The sequence below is a fragment of the Microcaecilia unicolor genome, chromosome 6 (assembly GCF_901765095.1).
Source record: "Microcaecilia unicolor chromosome 6, aMicUni1.1, whole genome shotgun sequence".
Lineage (NCBI taxonomy): Eukaryota > Metazoa > Chordata > Amphibia > Gymnophiona > Siphonopidae > Microcaecilia > Microcaecilia unicolor.
In genome coordinates, this window is record NC_044036.1 from 156499539 (window position 1) to 156521124 (window position 21586).

Below are 21586 nucleotides of genomic sequence, written 5' to 3' on the forward strand. Positions count from 1 at the left end.
GAATATTTGCATGTGCATTTCAGTGTACAGTTACCCATAAAAGTGCCTGCAGGGCACTTATGGTACACATAAGTGGTATAGCACATAAATGCAAAGGGGTGGCTGGAGCATTGGTTGGGCTTCCAGTTAAGCGCATAACTTCCACAATACTGTACGTTACATGCATCCTTACTGCATTTATGTACCTGACGTTACACTAAGCTTGGTACCGGAAGATTGGAGGGTGGCCAATGTAACGCCAATTTTTAAAAAAGGTTCCAGAGGAGATCCGGGAAATTATAGACCGGTGAGTCTGACCTAGGTGCCAGGCAAAATGGTAGAGATTATTATTAAGAACAAAATTACAGAGCATATTCAAAAGCATGGATTAATGACAAAGTCAACTTGGATTTAGTGAAGGGAAATCTTGCCTCACCAATCTACTACATTTCTTTGAAGGGGTGAACAAACATGTGGATAAAGGTGAGCCGATTGATATTGTGTATCTGGATTTTCAGAAGGCGTTTGACAAAGTACCTCATGAAAGACTCCAGAGGAAATTGGAGAGTTATGGGATAGGAGGTGGTGTTCTATTGTGGATTAAAAACTGGTTAAAAGATAGAAAACAGACAGTAGGGTTAAATGGTCAGTATTTTCAATGGAGAAGGGTAGTTAGTGGGGTTCCCCAGGGGTCTGTGCTGGGACCGCTGCTTTTTAACATATTTATAAATGACCTAGAGATGGGAGTAACTAGTGAAGTAATTAAATTTGCTGGTGACACAAAGTTATTCAAAATCGTTAAATCGTGGGAGGATTGTGAACAATTACAAGAGGACCTTACGAGACTGGGCGTCTAAATGGCAGATGACGTTTAATGTGAGCAAGTGCAAAGTGATGCATGTGGGAAACAGGAACTCGAATTATAGCTACATCATGCATGGTTCCACGTTAGGAGTCACTGACCAAGAACGGGATTCTAGGGGTCGTCGTTGATGATACGTTGAAACCTTCTGCAAAGTGTGCTGCTGTGGCTAAGAAAGCAAATAGAATGTTAGGTATTATTAGGAAAGGAATGGAAAACAAAAATGAGGATGTTATAATGACTTTGTATCGCTCCATGGTGCGACCGCACCTCGAATATTGTGTTCAATTCTGGTCGCCGCATCTCAAAAAGATATAGTGGAATTAGAAAAGGTGCAGAGAAGGGCGACGAAAATGATAAAGGGGATGGGACAACTTCCCTATGAGGAAAGGCTAAAGCGGCTATGGCTCTTCAGTTTAGAGAAAAGGCGGCTGAGGGGAGATATGATAGAGGTGTATAAAATAATGAGTGAGTTGAATGGGTAGATGTGACGTGTCTGTTTACGCTTTCCAAAAATACTAGGACTAGGGGGCATGCGATGAAGCTACAATGCAGTAAATTTAAAACGAATCGGAGAAAATGTTTCTTCACTCAACGTGTAATTAAACTCTGGAATTCATTGCCAGAGAATGTGGTAAAGGCGGTTAGCTTAGCAGGGTTTTAAAAAGGTTTGGACGGCTTCCTAAAGGAAACGTCCATAGACCGTTATTAAATGGACTTGGGGAAAATCCACTATTTCTGGGATAAGCAGCATGGGCGTAGACTGGGGGGGGGCGAGGGGGCATTGCCCCCCCAAACGACGACGACTGGAACGGCGACTTTTACCCGAAGTCGCAGCAACGAACGGGCATGCAGCGCTGCAGTAGCAAAAACAACAAGGAGGCAGGTTCAACTCCGTCCTTCACTTCCCTGCCCTCTGCATCTCCCTCCTTCCTCTGATGTCATTTCTTTTCGGGCGGGACGCTGAGAGGGCAGGGAAGTGAAGGACGGAGTCGAACCTGCCTCCTTGTTGTTTTTGCTACTGCAGCGCTGCATGCCCGTTCGTCGCTGAGACTTAGGCTGGCTCACTTCCATTCCACTCCCGATCTCGTCCACTGTAAGGAAGACATTTCACTGTTTCCACTCCCCCGCGCAGCCGTCGCCGTTCACTGAAGTGCCATAAACCTTAATTTGCACTTATCCAAGTCTCCCCCCCAGTGCCCACATCCTTTCACTAGCCCAGCCACTGCCATGATTTTCCCTTTGATCTGGATAGCAGATGTATGTAAGAAAATCTTTATTGGGTGGGAGACTCCGTCCTGTCTCCAAACCAGGGAAGTAAAATATTCAATTAAAAGATCACATACAATGTTTAGTGTTAAATATTTTCTAGCATAAAAGCCAGGGATCAGCTAAAGGGGCAGATCGCACAAGCTGTTGTACGGGGCTGGGGGAACATGTGGATAAATCAGGGGAGCTCCTTCAGTTACAGGCGGCTGTTCCATGTATTTATTATTTAAACTAGGTATTGTAGTTCGGGGGTGGGGCAAAGGATAAGGAAGTCGTATTGGGGGTAGGAAGACCAATTCAAAATTAGCACCTGCAACTTTTGGGTGGATGCCTCCCCCTCCCATACGGCCACTCCAAACCATGCCTCCGATTTAAAGGGTTAACCATTTTAAAATAGTCAGTAAATCGTTAACTTGTGAAATGATATTTACATCCATAGAGGGACTGTTGTGTTGTTTCTTACTTTGAGGATTAAAAAAAAAACAAAAAACAACCCAATACAAATGTATTCATTTGAATATATATATATATGCAAATGAATATGCTAATATGCTCCGCCCCATCCTTTGCCCCCCCAAATGAAACAGTCAAACTATGCCCATGATAAGCAATATAAAATGTTTTGTACTTTTTGGGGATCTTGCCAGGTATTTGTGACCTGGAGTGGCCACTGTTGGAAACAGGATGCTGGGCTTGATGGACCTTTGGTCTTTCCCAGTATGGCAATACTTATGTATGTACCAGGTCTAAGCCTAGTATAACCACAGGCGTGTAAATATTAAGTGCACCAATGCCAGGTTACACTAGTATTCTATATATAATGCAAATTTGAGCACCTAGGTTCCTTTAATAAACAGGTTTCCACCACATGTCCTCAGGCTAGTCTTGTTTTCATGATATCCACAATGAATATGCATGAGATAAAATTTGCATGCACTGCCTCCATTGTATGCAAGTTTATCTCATGCATATTCATTGTGGAAATCATGAAAACCTGACTGGCTAGGTGTGTCCCAAGGACTGGGTTGAGAACCCCTGCTCCATAGCATTTTCAGATCTGCTTGTGTACTTTCCCAGCCAAACTCGATTGACTATGCAGACCTTGTACTTATGGCAAGTTGCGAAATACTTTCACTTCAGAATTGGTGCAAAGTTCATGGATGAAAAAGCAAGAATGGCCTTTGAAAACTGCCAGTCACAGGTGCTGTGCACTTCCATGCACAAGGTCCCCCTTAGATTCCTGGATCAGATTTTCTGCAGCCTAGGTCATTTGAGGCTTCTGTAGAGGCAGCATTCACAGCCCCTGAGGTGGGCAACATCTGGCGGCTAAATTTGGAGCCCTAGTTAGAGTCTCCAGTCTAAGACCATTGCTGCAACACAGAGCCGCTGAGAGACTCGGCCGGGCCCAGGGCAAGGCTACCCCGCCTCCGCCCCCCCCCCCCCCCCCGCCGCTGGTGCCCTCCGCCACTGCAGCCCCCGTCGCTCCCCCCACCACTGCAGTCCACAGTCTCACCTGCCTGCCTTCCACACGCTCCGGGCCCCCTGCATTCAAGGCGGCAGTCGCAGACCGCCTCTCTTCTGGCCTTCCCTCCCTGTGTCCTGCCCTGTAACTTCCGGTTTCTGCGAGGGCGGGACACAGGGAGGGAAGGCCCGAAGGGAGGCGATCTGTGACTGCCGCTTCGAATGCAGGGGGCCCTGGAGCCAAGGAGGCAGGCAGGTAAGACTGGGAAACTGCAGCGCCGGCGGGCTGAATTTTGTCCCCCCTGCCCCCCCCCCTCTCTGCAGCCCTGCTGCAACAACCAGACTAAGAAAGGTGGGTAGGAGGGTCTATTAGAAATAGTGTGGGGGGGGGGAGGGGGGAGGCAGATACTAGCAAATGGATTCTCATACAATGATCACAGAACTGGATCTGACTGACCTGGAAGGGCAAAAGAGGAACTACTGAGCTCAAAAAATAAATTTAGTTTATAAAGCAAACAAAAACTTTTCTGAGAAAAGAAGTGATTCTGGTGGTTCTGTGGTCTCCTACCACAGTCATGCAATCCTTTTAGTCACCGCAAACCAATGTAAAAGAAAAAGCTCTGAAAAATATAGCACTGAATGGGCCTCATGGTGCAAAACGGTTTTCATAACCACTGCAACAACAACAAAAAAAAGCAAAAAATGTTTTCTCCAATGGATCGTCACACCAGAAAATGAACTACCCCCTCCTCTTTTTCTTTAACCCCTCAGCTGTCTCTAGTGTAAATGATCCCTGCTAGAGCTTCAGGGCTCACCCTTATTGCTGCTGGACCAATAGCAGCAGCCATCGTAGCATCAGTCTTCCACCCGAAACGTGAGGATACCGCCTCTACAGTGCATACAGAACCAGGGCTGCCGAGAGACACAGCTAGGCCCAGGGAAGTACTGGATAGCTGGGCCTCAGGCAGGACTGAACCACCATGCGTGCCCCCCCCCACCTGGGCCACGCTACCGTGCCATGCCCCCACTTCCCCACCTTTCTGTCTGCTCCCTCACTCTGTCCTCTCCTGTGCTGCTCCTGTCTGTGCTGGGAGTCAGGACCCAGATGGGCAGAATGCAGGAGCTGGAGGACAAACCTGGAAGCAGGCAAGAAGAAGCTTGCCGGTGCCGCCCCCCCCCCCCCCCCCCTGGAGGCCAGCTAGCCCTGCGGGAGATCACCGCCGCTGAATATTGCCAGTTAGTGCTTAGCAGATAACAGGTTATATCGCCAATATAACCAGTTATCCGCTAATATTCAGCACATCGCCAGCTACATTTGGAAGTCAAATTAGGTCACCGAAATAGCAGGAATACCTTTGGCTGGTTTAAACTTAAACTTGGCGTAAATACTCGCGCTTAAATGTATGTGTGTTCCCCAAATTCTAACATGCGTAAATTTGATTGACGCTCCTGATATGGCTGTGCCCCCTTTTCAGCTACGCACGTTGGAATTTACACGCATATCTTTTTAGAATGCGCTTATAAAGAAGAGTACGTAAATTCCAAATAGTGGAGGAGTGGCCTAATGGTTAGGGTGGTGGACTTTGGTCCTGGGGAACTGAGTTCGATTCCCACTTCAGGCACAGGCAGCTCCTTGTGAGTCTGGGCAAGTCACTTAACCCTCCATTGCCCCATATAAGCCGCATTGAGCCTGCCATGAGTGGGAAAGCGCGGGGTACAAATGTAACAAAAATAAATAAAATAAAAATATTGCCAATTGTGATAATTGGTTGTTTTTCAGCCAATTATCACTAACTGGCTCGTTACTCAATTGAGTAGCAAGCGTAAAATTGGATGTGCGCACAATTTAATGCACACTGCTCACCGCATCTTATATAGAATCTGGCCCTATGTGGGTAAATTTGTGTGCACATTAAAAATTCAGCAACACTAATTCAATGTAATACATGTTAAGCAATTAATTAATGCACATTAGCATGATTTCAAAAGGTAATTTTTGTGTTAAAAACAAGTGTGTGAAATGAACTAATAGAAAGTCTGAAAAATCACAAAACAAAAAGTTAAACGAACCACACATTTTTGCATTGTGCACATTCATAATATAGAGTTTCTACATATGTAAGTTTACCTGGGCTAAGCAGAGGTGCTCTCAAGAGAGGGTTTGGGGGGTCAGGTTTTCACTTATGTGCATAGTTTTGAAAATTCTAGCCCATACATATTAATTAATGCTGACAATTTATATGCATACATTGCCTGGGGTAATTTTCAAAATGGAAGTGCACATACACTTTTGCTTTGAAAACTCAGCACAGCTATGAATGAATGCATTTATAAAATTACCCTTTACCAAGTAGTGATATGTGACGTGATCAGAGAATGTGCCTGGTGTATTCCTTTGGCCCGTTTATTCAACATATTCAGAGTAGATATTTGATGCATTCCTCCGATTCACTCATTTAATTGAGTAGAAGGACTGGGGGTCACGTGATGCTGAAGGGTTGATCGGACGTCTGTAAGCTCAGCTCCCTTCCCCTGTGCCTTAATTCCCTTTTTGATGGTATCTACAACACCCTAAATGGGGTGGAAAAGGTATTGGCCATAACAGGAAAGCAGGAGGCAGTGATCGGTGTCCAGATCGGCTGGAGGGGGAGCGGAATGCCAATTAGATCAGCCAAAACAGGGAAAGAGAAGGTCAGCGTGCTGAAAACAAAAATGGCGTCGCTGAGCCCATCAAGTGCACCGAACTCACTATCCCCGCTGCTACAGCCACAAACCCCGACACTGGTACATGAAGAAATGGTGCAAATTTCCCTGAAACATATGTCACAACTATTAGATGACAAGCTGGCAAAATTAAACGAGGGCATGGATGAAATAAAGGAATGCATCACTACCCACGCGGCTAGATTGCAGGAAGCGGAGGAAAGAATTGCCTCGCAGGAAGAGCACATGTCGGCAGCAGAAGGCCAGCTCCGGGAGATGGAAGAACAAATAAACACTCTGAGAGATCGCATAGAGGATCAAGAAAATAGAGGCAGGAGAAACAATATCTGCATAGTGGGGCTACCTGAATCTGTTGCAGATGTAGAGCTCAAAGAATTCGCAGAAAGCTGGCTCCCGCAGCAGCTTGGGCTGAGTGCAGACTTCGGTCGGGGACAAGTGGAGCGCATACATCGAGTAGGTCCGAGGAGAGAAAAGGAAGGCCGGCCACGACCGATAATCGCCAGGTTCCTGAGTTATGTGGTTAAAGCCACGCTGTTGGAGAAATTCAAAAAGCTACGACGGGTGGAGTACAAGGGGGGAAGGATCCTGATTTTTCAAGATTTCTCAGCCAGAGTAATGGAACAGCAGAGAGTGTTAGCCCCGTACTGCTCTAAACTGTACGAGAAAGGCATCGAATTTGCTTTCCAATACCCAGCCAGAGTGCGGATTACGTACAACAATAACACTTGCACACTGACAAAAGCAGAGGAGTTGCCAGCGTTTCTTGATAAAGTTCTGAAGGATCAAAGGAGACAGGAGGAGCAGTGAACTGTGAGTGAGTTATGGCGGTGAGCAGCAATTGACTTGAAAGGGCTGCAGTTAAATTGTTTTGAGTAATTAACAGCTAATTGTCAGAGTGCAGAGGCTTGCAGATGATCCTTTGGAACTTGCATTTGCACCACAAAGGACAGATGAGCCTGATTTGGCAAACATAACAAACAGCTGGCTAGGAATATAGCAGAGGGCCCAAGGTATGAGAGGTTGATTTCATCTGTGAAATAGTGCAGGATTGGAGGTCGGATCAGTAAAGGCTTGTCCATAAAATTCCCTGAGAGCCTGCACCTACCGATACCTGCCTGACACTGACCTGCTCAGTGCAGAACTTTTGAACTAAGCAAGCAGCAGCATAAAAGTGGTACAGCACAGTGATTTAAGCTGTTTTAGTAGGTTATGTTGCAATTTTGTACAGTTGTTGTGTACATTTAAAAAGTGTTAGGTGATAAGGATTTTATTGAGGGAGAATTATGGAAGGTTTGCTATAGTTGGGTGCCTATACTGCAGAGGGGAGGAGGGGGGCAGTAGGGGGAAGGGAGCATGTTGCTGTCAGAGTGCAATAAAGAAACTCAAATTAGCCAAGGCCCCAGGCCCAGATGGTCTGGGCCCAGAATATTATAAGATACTGGGGGGGCAGATAACAGGCCCATTTAGTGACCTATGTGAGGCACTCTGTCAAGAGCGGCGAACTACAGGTACTCTGACGCATGCTTCAATTTTAGTATTGCCAAAGCCGGGCAGGGATAAGGAACTGTTAGGATCGTACCGCCCAATTTCCCTCTTAAATCAAGACATTAAACTTTTTGCTGGTATTATGGCCGCCCGCCTGTGAAAGGTATTACCTTCGTTGGTACACACAGACCAAACAGGGTTTGTTCCAGGAAGGTATGCCTCCACCAACATCCTAAGGGCCATGAGTGTGCTTCAGGAAATGGGGGGTAGGCAGGGGGATAACCTGCTTGTGAGCCTAGACGCGGAGAAAGCGTTTGACAAGATACTGTGGGATCATCTTTTCTGGGTGTTGCCGCAGTTCGGAATCTTGGGGGAATTTTTACAGGGGATTCGAGCCTTGTATAGGAATCCTACTGCACAAATCTTAATTAATAATACGCTTTCTCCGTCGTTTGAGTTACAAAGAGGTACTAGACAGGGATGCTCCCTGTCACCCATGCTTTTTGTACTGGCTTTGGAACCCTTAGCAAGTAAAATCCGACAATCAGAGGAGGTGCAGGGTATTAGTGTGGGGAAGAGCGAATATAAAATTAATCTCTTTGCGGACGACATGTTAATATTCCTAGGGCAGGCGTCCAAAGGGATACCCATACTAATAGATATTATCCAACGATTTGGAACCTTTTCAGGGTTAAGCATAAATTTTGACAAGTCGGAAGCTATGGCACTGTCTGCTAGTTGCGCATGTAGAGAGCAACCCGACTTTCCCTTAGCTTGGGCAAAAGGGGCAATGAAATATTTGGGAGTCTACTTACACTTGGACTGTGCGGTCATGTACAAGAAGAATGTTTGTGAAAAATTGGATCAAGTTAAACAGTTGTGTACTAAATGGCGGGAGGTCCCAGTGTCGTTCCTGGGAAGAGTGGCACTAGTCAAAATGGTGCTGTTTCCCAAGATATTATACGCTCCACAAATGATGCCGCTGTGGATTGCTAGCAAAGATGAGGCAGCCTATCGGGGGGTGATTTAGTCTTTTATCTGGAGAGGGCGACGGGCTAGAATAGGGTTCCAAAAGCTTACTCGGGCAAGGCAGGAGGGGGGAGTCAATCTCCCAGATCTTAGGATGTACAATGTAGCTGCAATTATCCAATGGATGCATGAAATATATACGGGGCACTATAAGTTTGCACCACCGGAGGTATGGGATAATGCAGCTCATCCATGGTCAGTTTTCAATGCCCTTCATTCTAGGACGAGGGGGGCAAGATTGTTGCCTTTATTGAAACCGCTTAGTATGGCTTGGGATTGGTGGAGACAGAAAGTGGGAGAGGCTAGGGGTCCTTCCCCGTTCATAGAATTCCAAAATAATCCCGATTTCCCCTCAGGGAAGGGTATCTCTCCTTTTCGAGCCTGGTCTCAGAGGGGTTGTAGATTTGTAGGACAGATGGGAGAGGGGGGGCAGTTGTTAGTTCCATCCTTCGAGGAGTGTCAAAATAGATGGGATATACCCAAATCATTTTCCTTTTCGTATATGCAGCTTAGGCATTATATCCTTTCAGTTCGTAATAATGATAAGCAGATTCCTGCATTTACAGCCTTAGATGTGATATTTAAGCAGATGCCAGAGGGAAGTAATAAACTTTCAAGCTGTTATCACCTAGGCAAAACAAAAATGCCCAGTGCAACGACTGTCTCTCTGGCCAACAAGTGGTCTGATATGCTGGGGGTGGAGGTTCTCAGTAGCTGAGATACAAAAAGGTTTTGACCTGGCATACAGAATAACCCCCAACGTCAGCTGCCATGAAATTCAGTTAAAAATTCTACATTGTGCGTATGTCACCAGGAGTAGAGGAAAGGCAATGGGCCTATGGGAATCAGCGGACTGTGATAAATGTGAAAATCACGAGGGTACACTGGTACATCACTTTCTCGAGTGTAAGGTGTTGCAGTCATTTTGGAGGGGAGTTCTGCAGCATTTGATAGAGGTAATTGGATTCCAAGTGGAATGGAGCTACAAAATATTACTGCTGGGTTTAGACTCCGAGTTGACGGGGCAGGGGATTCCGTCCTTGTGTGGTAGGTTTGTGTTATTATCCCTGGTACTTGCCAAGAGAGTCATACTAAATCACTGGGTAGATAAAAAGCCACCACCAATTGCCCAATGGTACGCTGCTATGAAGCATATGGCAGTGTGGGAAGGAGGGAAGGAACTGGAGTTGGAGGGTGAAAGGGAGAGATAGTCTGCAGGGAATAAAATTTGGAAAAGAAGCTACGAGCTACGAGCTAACCAGCACGAGGACACTTGAACAATAACACCAGTTGGGTAATTGGTCATTCCATGTAGTAAGTCTCCGGAGGGAAGGGGGGGAGGAGGGGGGATATTTCGGGGGAGGGGGAAGGTGGAAGGGGTGGGGAGAAAATGAAAATTGGTGCAAGAAAATAAGGCAAGTCGTGTTGGCAGCTGAGGTCTCATAGCTAACATACTATGTTGTATAACCATTTATAGATGGGGGTTTGAGCCGGGAGACCTCTATGTTTGATGTTTGCTGATATATGTTTGTTGATGTGTACACTTGTGTATTTCTCTTGCCAATAAAGACTATTAACAAAAGAGTAGAAGGACTGGGAGAACATACCTGATGTATTCTTTTAACCTGTCCGTCTATCGAGTAGTCATCTGAGCAGGAACGTGTTGTATCCTTATGCCCAGGTAAGTCGACGCATACCAAGTGTAGGTTCTTAGGAAGGAACTGTGAACAGAAAAAAAATTCAAAGCTATTATATAGTTAATCACACTACCCTGATGGTCTCTTCCTGAATGACACACTTGTTACATAAAGAGGCTGACTCCTTTAATTTCTGCATATTAAACATTTTCCTATTTGAATCTTTTTAAACACACGCTATCAATGGATAGCCCCTTAGCACAGGAGATTACAGTCTATCTCCTTGTTCCTTCTAGGGCTCACTATGGGATCTCATGATTGCTAGCATCAGCAAGTGAAGGCTCATTAGAGCAGATCATATTAAAAGACATGATTAACCTGGCTACATAAACAGAAAAATAGTGAAATTTGTACTTGATGTGTCATTAGGAAGCATTTGCTACAACCATCCACATCAAATTGTTTCTGGCACTGCGCAAGTGCTTCGGCTTTATAAAAGCTAGGACACGTTCCTCAGAATTCAGTGTTATTCACGTGTAGTCTAGTCTACAGGTATCTGATTGTACTGCTTCGATTCACTCTTGGGCAAATCATCATCTTTTAAAACTTAAGGCAACCAAGGGTTACATATAGCTGGTATCAAAATAATAAACGGTGGATCTTAGGGGTGAGGATTGGGTTGGGGGAAGAAGAAATGTAAAATATTGATGAAGAGAATGTTACTATGCTCTTTTGTGAATGTTCTGGTTCCACTGCTCAGTACATGGAGCTTGTTGGTTGTTTATCTTGTCGTATCATCAATAAAAAATTGTTGAAACTAAAAAAAAAAAAAACTTAAGGCAACCAAGACTACATTGTTATATTTCTGCAATGATGTCTCTCTAGTTCCTAGTGATGCGACTATAGCCTCTGGAGAACAACTAGAGTTTGAAACATCTTCTAAGGTCTGGGGACTTATTCTGGATACCCAATTGATGATGGATCTGCAGATAAACTATCTTTGTAAAAAGCTATTTTTTTAAACTACGACAACTAAGGGCGATAAGATCTCTTTTTGTCATAGAACACTTTCGTATGCTGGTTCAAGCTATTGTTTTGCCTCCGTTGGATTATTGTAGTGCTTTATATGGTGGATTGAATTTAAGATTAATTAATAAGTTGCAGTTACTACAAAACACTGCAGCCAAAATGATTTATGGCTGTTCACGCTATGATCATGTAACACCATTGCTCAGAAGGCTACACTGGTTACCAGTCTCTGCTCAGGTAGTTTTTAAGGTTGCTTTTATTGTATTTAAGATACTACAGAGGAATTGTTCTTCCACAGCTAATAGTCTATCCAGTTTTCCGAATGAATTCTCATTTTCACTCTACTCTATTGTTGGCATATTCATCTGTTAAGAAAGTTCGTTATAAGAGAATTCATGATGGTTCTTTTCTAGGCAGTAAATTGTGGAATTCTACACCTACACAAGTTCGTGTGCTTTTCAGTTATCTATGATTTCGTAAAGGACTGAAAACTTTTCAGTAAGTATTTGGATGAATAATCTTGTAAGGTTTTCTTAACTTCTTCAGTATATGTTTTGAATGTTTGTAACCCGCTTAGACTCTGTATTGATATTAGCGGGATATAAATACCCTGAATAGAACAGAATGAATAGAATTTATTGACTCCCAGCTTGTGCCCTATAAAGAGGAACCAAACTGCACTAAAGAAGCAAAACTATCTGATCTAATGCTGGTGGGAGAAAGTATATAAGTACATAAGTATTGCCATACTGGAAAAGACCAAAGGTCCATCAAGCCCAGCATCCTGTTTCCAACAGTGGCCAATCCAGGTCACAAACACCCGGCAAGATCCAAAAATGTACAAAACATTTTATACTGCTTATCCCAGAAATTGTGGATTTTCCCCCAAGTCTATTTAATAACGGTCTATGGACTTTTCCTTTAGGAAGCCGCCCAAACCTTTTTTAACTCCGTTAAGCTAACCACCTTTACCACATTCTCTGGCAACGAATTCCAGAGTTTAATTACACGTTGAGTGAAGAAATATTTTCTCAGATTCGCTTTAAATTTACTACATTGTAGCTTCATCGCATGCCCCCTAGTCCTAGTATTTTTGGAAAGCGTGAACAGACGCTTCATATCTACCCGTCCAACTCCACTCATTATTTTATAGACCTCTATCATATCTCCCCTCAGTCGCCTTTTCTCCAAGATGAAGAGCCCTAGCCGCTTTAGCCTTTTCCTCATAGGGAAGTCGTTCCATCCCATTTATCATTTTCGTTGCCCTTTTCTAATTGCACTATAACCTTCGTATGAGCTGCTGCATTACCTCTAAGGTGGAGAGGATGATATGTTTAAAACTCAAATGCAGCTTTACACATCTATCTGAGAAAATAAGTTAGCCACCATTCAGACACATTCTTCTGGTGCTGGACATCCAGTGACCTTTGAACCCATTTGCTGAGCTCCTATTGGGAGCTTTTGGCTTATCAGGGGAGTCATACATCACTGGGGAAGGAATAAGAATTGGAAAGCCCTCTGACATTTTGAGAAAAGGTCTCATTTTTAAAAAGTTATTGGCCTGGAAAGAAAGTGTTTCTCCTCCTAAGCATATTTTAAGGTTTTGCTTTCATGGAAATATATTTCACCCTGGCTGGCTTTAACACTCCAGGGCTTGGATTTTCTGGTGGGCACACAGAACATATGAGCTACCCAGGGCTGGCAAACAGGCACATAATTGGAAGCCCACCTTGACTAGAGACAGCCACATGTCCTTGTGTGCTGAGAATCCATGTAAAAAGAGCAGGGATGGCTTGCCTCCGGGCCGCCCTCGATGCAGGTAACAGAACTGGTAGTCTTCATGGTATGTGTACTTCACTTGCATGCCCAGAGCCCTGCGCCAGTACCTAAGAAAAAGCAGATCAACAGCAGTAATTAGTACAGGCAAATCAAGGTCACGCCATCTTCAACTGACTGTGCAAGGTCACATGAAAGACCACAGGGAAGTGCTTATCGTACCAAGTGAAAGCTCATGACATATCAGACAGCAAACTGGGACACAAGAAAAATCTATTACGAGCAACCAAGAAAACTCACTGAGGGGCTTTTCCCATACTGGGCCTACAAAGACAATGATTCTCTTACTGGAGAGAAAGAGGGAACACAAAACTAATGGTCAAAACTGTGTCACTTGCAACCTGTTTGCTGAGCCTCTATTACAGTAAAATATCATTGTTTTCCAACTATTCCATTGGTGTCTGGAACCTGAAACTTAGAATTGGAAAAAATATGTTATATATGAACATGGTAGGCTCCAAAGGGAGAACTAAAAAAACAACAACAAAAAATATAATAGTACAAGAGAATAAAGGCAGATTTATTTCTGTAAGGTGATATATAGCAGAACATACGTAATTTACATTGTAGTACCCGTATAACTAAAATAAAATGAGTAAATTCAGCATAATACACAATTAGAACAGTGAGGTAAACTTGCTATAGTACCAAGAATCTTTCATCTTTAACCCTTTTTCCCTTCCTGTCTTCCTCACCCAAATATCATGGCAACAATCTTCAGTCAAGGACCATAGATGGCAATTCCCAGCAGGGCAGGGGGTATAAAATTCCCAGGGCCCGGGCCTCCAAGGGGGGCCCAGTGCCGCAGTCCCCTCCATGCCGGGCCCCCCTGAATTCAAATTATAGCGCCTCACCTCGACCTGGCTCTGTGTGAAAGAAGCGCAGCAGCGGCAGTCTGCAGATCGCCTGCCTTCGGGCCTTCCCTCCCTGTATCCCGCCCTCACACAGGGAGGGCAGGCCTGAAGGCAGGCGATCTGCAGACTGCCGCTGCTGCACTTCTTTCACACAGAGCGAGGTCGAGGTGAAGCACTATGATTTGAATTCAGGGGGGCCCAGCCCGGTGGTGGACGTAGGGGGGCGGCCTTGCCCCAGGCCCGGCCCAGTCTCTCGGCGGCCCTGATTCCTAGCATAAACATATTTCAGCACTAGCCAACAGGTCTTGCTGGGGAGCGATGGTTGAACAGCTTCCCTTGTGAGGTTGTGAACACTGCCTGAGAGCATCCCCAGTGTGGGCCGGCTCAATGAAAAGAAACTAGGCTCGGGAAACAAATTCAGATCTCCGGCAGTATGCAGCACTGGCTACTGGACTGGTCCCTAGGGAGATATGGAATTTTAGGCAGAAAAAGTCTTCACATGTTACACAAGGGAAACTGATTATTCTCCATAATACACAGTTTCATCCATGTCAATTAAAGATTAGTCTATTGATACTTTGAACTTTATATTCAAAGACTTGAAAACCCGTATATGTACAGGCATACCCCAGAGCAGGAGAGAGATAGGGGAGTTTTGATACAGACATTTAAAAGCTTGAAATATATTAATCTTTTTCAAAGACAGGGAAGCTGCAGAACTAGAAGACATGAAATTAAGCTGCAAGGAAGGAAACTTAAAAGCAACACCAGAAAACACTTTTATATGGGAATGGTGCTGGATGCTTGGACGCCCTATCAGTGGAGATGACAAAATCAGTGACGAAATTAAAAAAGGTGCAGAATAAACAGAGGGTCTTTATATATCAAAAGGATGGACTCAAAGCGAAAGTCTTAAATGACTTTCACACTTCAAAAACATACAGAGGGGTATAACCTACTACTATTAGTAATCGTTTCTATAGCATTACTAGACGTACGCAGGTCTATACACTAGAACATGTAAGAGATGGTCCCTGCTCGGCAGAGTTTACAATCTAATCAGGACGGACAAACAGGTCAAATAAGGGATAAGGGAAATATTTAAGGTGGGGATGATAATACAGAAATGGGTAATAAACAAGTAAATAGGGGTTAGGAGTCAAAAGCAGCCTCAAAAAGGTGGGCTTTTAGCCTAGATTTGAAGACGGCCACAGATGGAGCTTGACATACTGATTCAGGAAGTCTATTCCAGGCATATGGTGCAGCAAGATAAAAGAAATGGAGTTGGCAGTGGAGGAAAAGGGTACAGATAAGAGAGATTTACCCGATGAACGGGGTTCCCAGGGAGGAGTGTAGGGTGAGATAAGGGTGGAGAGGTACTGAAGAGCTGCAGAGTGAATGCACTTGTAAGTCAATAAGAGGAGTTTGAAATGTATGCAGAAATGGATAGGGAGCCAATGAAGTGACTTGAAAGGGCTAATATGAGCACTGCGACACTGGTGGAATATAAGTCATGCAGCAGAATTTTGAACAGGTTGAAAGGGAGAGAGATGGCTTAGTGGGAGACCTGTGAGGAGCAAGTTGCAGTAGTCTTAAGCAGGAGCAAGGGGCAATACCTTTTTTTACTTTGTTGGATTTTAGTAGGAAAGAGAGATGTGATTTAGTCTGAATGAATGTGCTTTTCTATCATTTTACTGTAGTTATTTTTCTTTTTCAAAATTTTATATTCTAAACCACTGTGATCTCACTGTGGCCAAGTGGCATAGAAAATTTAATAAACTATACACATCCCAATTTCTTCAGGACCACAGAGCTGCTAGAATTCTGCAGATGAATTTATGTTGTCAGATCTCATAAATACATTATTGGTTATCCAAAAGATCCTGGGCTAAATGATACACATCCAAAATTACATATACTGATTACATATTAAGGCACTTCACCACATCTACCATTTAGAAGCTTGACGACAGTGTGTATTTACTGCTAAATGACAGTCTTAATGAGAATATTGCCACCTTACCAGTAGTAGAATCTGATCAGGGACGATGGCCACAGGAGAAAGGATGCTACAAACGCCAAGATGGGGATGGCCAGAGTCCCCCCTGCTATCATGAACATGTTTATCACATCGAGATCCATCTTCTCTCTGCTCCAGCCTCACCTTTGTGAGCAAGGGAAAGGGATTGTTACACAGATAATGCCAAAGGTAGACTCTCAAGGTAAGAGAGCAACTGCCAGAGACCTATGACCTTTATTCTGTGAAACTCTTCACCCCAAACACACAATGATGAGAAGTAAACCTCTGCAGAACAGGATCAACCATCCCAGGAGATTTGCAGTAGCACCAGGCGAAATGCTGAGGGCAGAATACCTCCAGATGTTAGGTCACTTTGCCAGCACAGCAGTTTTAGAGGACAGAGCACCAGTTTAATATTAAGGGAAAACAAACAAGTTAAATCAATTACAGTGAGAAAAGAAAATCAAAGCCTTGCCTACAGCATTGTTCTCTGAAGAGCTTCTTCAAGGGCTTTTCAGCATTTTTCATCAGAACAGTCAATTCTCTGTTTCATTTTTATCAGAAAAGTGAACCTAGAGATTATTAAATATAAAATTATAAACCTTGTAGCTGTGATCACAAAGATAATTTTTTCTGTAGTGTCTAATACAGGCATATAGGGAGCAATTCTATAATGCTCCAGGATGACAGCTTATTCTAAATAATGGCATCTGGGTACCTGGATTCCATTATAGAATCTTAGTGTCACCTGGTATTGGGGCACCTAAAATTAGGCACCCGCAATTATGCTAGGTCTATGGCTGGTGTAACTCAAGGGGGAAGTTATCAACGTGGACTACCATTAAGATGTGTTATTAGTAACTAGGTCTAATTGCATAAACAACACGAGTTAGTGGTAAAACAACACGTCTTAACGGTAGCCCATGCTAATAACTTCCTCCTTTAGTGTGAAGTTTCAATCTCTGATAACCAGCGCTGATATTATGATGTCATAATGCCTCATTCCACCAATGCCTGAAAGCCAACCTCATCAGTGATGTCACAATGGCTTGACTGTCTTATACTTGGCTCACTTTTATTACATGTAGCAGTGATTTTGATTTGTATAGACATTTCTTTTTTCTTTACTAAAATAGACACAAGTTGTGGTAAAATAACTCATCTTAATGGTAGCCCATGTTGATAATGTCCCCCCTAAATGCAGCAAAGACATGCATATTCTATTAAGTGTCACACATAAGTGGCAGCACTGCTCATGCCCCTCCCATGCGAACGTCCCCTTGCATTTAAATGCACCCTTACAGAATAGCGCTTAAACATTTTGCTGCCACTGCAACCGTGCACTTACAACTGGTACATAAATTTGGCACTCAGTTACAGAATTGCCCTCTTAGTTTGGGGCTGCAGAAAATGCTCTACAGAGGTTTGCTTCTCAGCATGGAAGAGTTATTTAAACAATTTCTCAACTATCTTCTCAGCCTCCGTGAGATTACTCAAAGCGGCTTAGTTTACAAAATAGATAACACAGATTCAAAGTTATACTTCAACTAGAACAAAGATTCAAAGTATGTTTAAGAAGCCTAAAGTAGACCTTTAACCTACAGCAAGGAATAAATAGCCAGAAGAGTGATCCTTTTATAATCCCATTGTATAAGGATTTCTCAGCCAACCCCAGCAGAAGGCAAGGTTTAGGGCCTGTCAGACCACCAGGTGGCAGCCTGCTGAACCCAAGGCACTGTACACTTTTTTTTTTCATATTTCAAATAATAGAACAAGATTATTTTTGCACAAGCAATACAGAAAAGAAACACTGTTCAAAAGGAATCCAACATACAATAAGGAAACATTCTCAAATCTTCCTTAGATCACAAAAGGTAGGGGAGTAAATTTAAGATATACCAGGAGAGAACAAAGACGAAATGTTTTCTAAATCTGAAACAACAGATCACAAAAGACACCACAGTCTCAGAGTAGGAGTGTGGAGAGTGAAGACCTTTGCACTGAGACCCTGCTCAAATCCTATTATTTTTCCTGAATTCCCCAGGTACTACTTAGGTAGTAAGACAGTGTTTAGTTAGTTTAATGTTGATTCCTGTTATTTTAACTGTTACTGTTTGCTGTTTACACCTTTTTCCTGTACACTGTTCTCCAGCCTAGACTAGAAATGGGTAATTTAGCTTCTCCAGGAAGACAGGAGTGCAATACAATTTACAGTGTAAAAAGTGCAATGAAGGCTGCTACATTGGAGAAACAAGTCAGATGCTAAAGAAGAGATTTAATTTACATAGGCGTCATATGAAAAATGCCAGTACAAACAAAGATGTCACGCCTGTGGGCCAGCACTTTACAAAACCAGAACAATGTACCAGTGATTTCATGGTAAGGATCCTGAAAGGGAACTTTAAAACAATACAGGAACGTAAGACCTTTGAAGTCAAAATGATTAAATATTTTGACACCCACCAGACAGGATTTAACAAAGATCTGGGTTTTCTAGCCCATTACAAAGCATAAAATTGTATTGCCTTGTAAATTGTATTGCTCTCCTCTCTCCCTGACTCTCACCTATCCACCCCCATGACTGTCACTGAAATGCTTTTGATGTTTCACTCATATATACTGTCATCTACCAACTTTTGCTTATTTCCGATCTGACGAAGAAGGGCAACCTTTGAAAGCTAATCAAGAAATGTATTAAATTATGTCCAATAAAAAAGGAATCATCTTATTTTCTTTTCCATGGTTTATTTTGTTTTATTTCTATTGATTACCTTTAAAAGTGGACTAACATGGCTACCACACCTTAGCTTCTCTGGACATCTGTGTAAAAGATTTAGCAGTCACAGGACACAGAGAATATCCCCACATCATCACCAACATGAATATTAAAAAAATAATAATAAAGAGATAGAATGCCAAATCCCAAAGATTTCTAGAAAGTCAGTCATTTACAGCTCAAGGATTCTGCAGCACAATTCACCATATCCTAGACAATGGGGAAATTTTGCTCAGCTGGAACTGGTGTATTGCAGAACAGCAGAATCAGACAATCTGATGGACTGAGTCAGTCTGTTCAGCACACAAATTCACTCTGTGCAAGGGCAGACATGGCAATCAATAAGCACCGATGCCCCAATTAATAATTCCCTGTGCTGTTCCTAAAAATAGCATCGGAACAGCGTGGGGAATTAATTCCCCAAAGATCAATACTAATAACTTGCAAATTTAGGCACATTATTAACGTTGATCATTCTGAGAAAGTGTGGGAGGATTGTGCCTAAGCATGTCAAAAGCCTGGACCTGTCAAACACAGGAGCTGGAGGTCCATGGGACCCCCTCCAAAAGCAAGGCCCTAGTGGCCTAGCGCCCCCCCCCCCCCAAGCTCCCACATCCACATAGGATGGCAACACAGGGTAGCTGGAGATCCACCAGACCTCCACCCCTCTGACACCCCTCCCCCCGACACGAGGGCATGGGGGCTGGAGGTCTGGTGGATCTCCAGCTACCCTTACCTCCCCGTACCCAAAAAACATACCTGGTGGCCCAAGTGGTCTGCCGACCCAATCTGCCACTCCCCCCCCCCCCCCCCCCCGCTACCTCCACGTACTATGCACATTACAGAAAGAAAAAGACTATTCAGCCCAAGCAACTGTGCCATGACCTAAAGACTTTCACAGTGCCTGCCACGCCATACAAACACTCCCAAACATAGGTGCCAGCTCTGTGGGTGCTTAAGCCCCTCCCAATATTGAAAAAAAAATCCTTTAAGGTGACCAGAGAGCATTCACTTAAGTTCAGTCTGAAAAACTGGCTCCTATGCTCCCAAACTGAAAAACCGAGGACTGAACCCACTTTCTGTTACCCTAGGAGTAGCCTACTGGTTAGTGCAGTGGACTTTGGTCCTGGGGAACTGAGTTCAATTCCCACTGCAGCTCCTTGTGACTCTGGGCAAGTCACTTAACCCTCCATTGTCCCTGATACAAAATAAGTACCTGAATATATGTAAACCGCTTTGAATGTAGTGGCAAAAACCTCAGAAAGGCGGTATATAAAGTCCCATTTCCCTTTCCCTACAGGCACACACTTCTCCACCTTGTCCTATGCTCTGTGTGTGTGAAAAGGCTGCAGCCACAAAAAGAAACACGTCAATGCACAAGGAAACATGCATTTCCACAGAAAATCAGGCTTCAACTGCCCTTTTAGATCATTTTGTTTGAACAAAAATTATCTTCACAGGTGATGAGTAGAGAACTTGTAGTAGGATGAGGACAGAATGTTATTTTTAAACTACACAATCAAAAGCCGTGTACACAATCCATACAGCTGACAAGAGCCCAGAGCCAAAGCAAAGCTAAGACAAGAATCTTTTGCAGTCTGTCCACATAAAATCATTGCATGTAGCTCACTGAGCAAACACTGGTGAAAAATTCTATTTTAAAACATTTTTGCATTTAACACTTCAGAATTCTGCTTTTATCCAAGCAACACCGGATTTACTTATGCCCTTATGTGTTTAAAGTATAGAAGTGAGAGAAGATCCGCCGGCAAGCGGAGAACTCAAACGCCCCACGGTAAAAACAGTAATGTATAAAAAGTGGGAGTGCGACCAAGAATACCAGAAACTGGAGGATGTTCTTAAATAAAAAGCTTTATTGAAGGTTTGAAGACTCAAACCTTCAATAAAGTTTTTTATTTAAGAACATCCTCCAGTTTCTGGTATCCTTGGTCGCACTCCCACTTTTTATACATTAAAATATAGAAGTAACACACTGTTGCACCACTAGCTAGTATCAGGCGTAACTCCAGCTTGTGTCACACTATTGTACACCAATGCACAGTTAGAGCAGTGTGCTATTAGTACAGTATGTGACATGAAGCTCATGTAAATCAGTATGTCACACTGGTATTGCACTGTTACATGTGCAGAGGTGGTAAAAGGTTATTAGGTGCTGTAGGCAAACATTCAGTCTTGCACCCCACCCCAAGGTCCCTCACTCTACCCTAACAGTCCAGCATCTGCCACTATGGACCATCAATATTCCTCTCTCTCTTCTCCTCCCCCTGGCAAGCCAGTATCTCATGTCCTCCCTATTGAGTGGTCCAGCATCTCCCCTTTCTTCCCCCCCCCCCCCCCCTCATCCCTTGCTGCAGCAGCCGTGCATAAAGGCCAGAGCTCAACAGGCAGGGCCAGCAGCCAAACAAGAAAGCATACCCTCCCAATCCAACCTAAATGCCTGACCTCAGCTACACAAGAAAACTAAAGCACGTAATGAACATAACTCAACTCCTCCGCTCTACGATTCTCATTGTGGCTCTGCCATATAAACTTCATTTTACCACAACATCACATTGTATTTGTTCACACCAGAATCTGCAAATGCCTTTCCGGTACTATGTAAGC

The 21586-nt window shown here is 43.7% G+C and overlaps 1 protein-coding gene across 1 annotated transcript in view; it reads right to left on the reverse strand.

The window, feature by feature from the left end:
* ABHD6 (abhydrolase domain containing 6) overlaps positions 1-21586 on the reverse strand; it is a 51998-nt gene that overhangs the window by 29324 nt on the left and 1088 nt on the right. The window contains exons 2-4 of the mRNA XM_030206568.1: positions 16189-16329; positions 13205-13361; positions 10417-10530 (exon numbers count right to left, since the gene is read on the reverse strand). Coding sequence (XP_030062428.1) covers positions 10417-10530; positions 13205-13361; positions 16189-16307 — 390 coding nt within the window. The 5' untranslated portion in view covers positions 16308-16329. The remainder of the gene's footprint in view (positions 1-10416; positions 10531-13204; positions 13362-16188; positions 16330-21586) is intronic.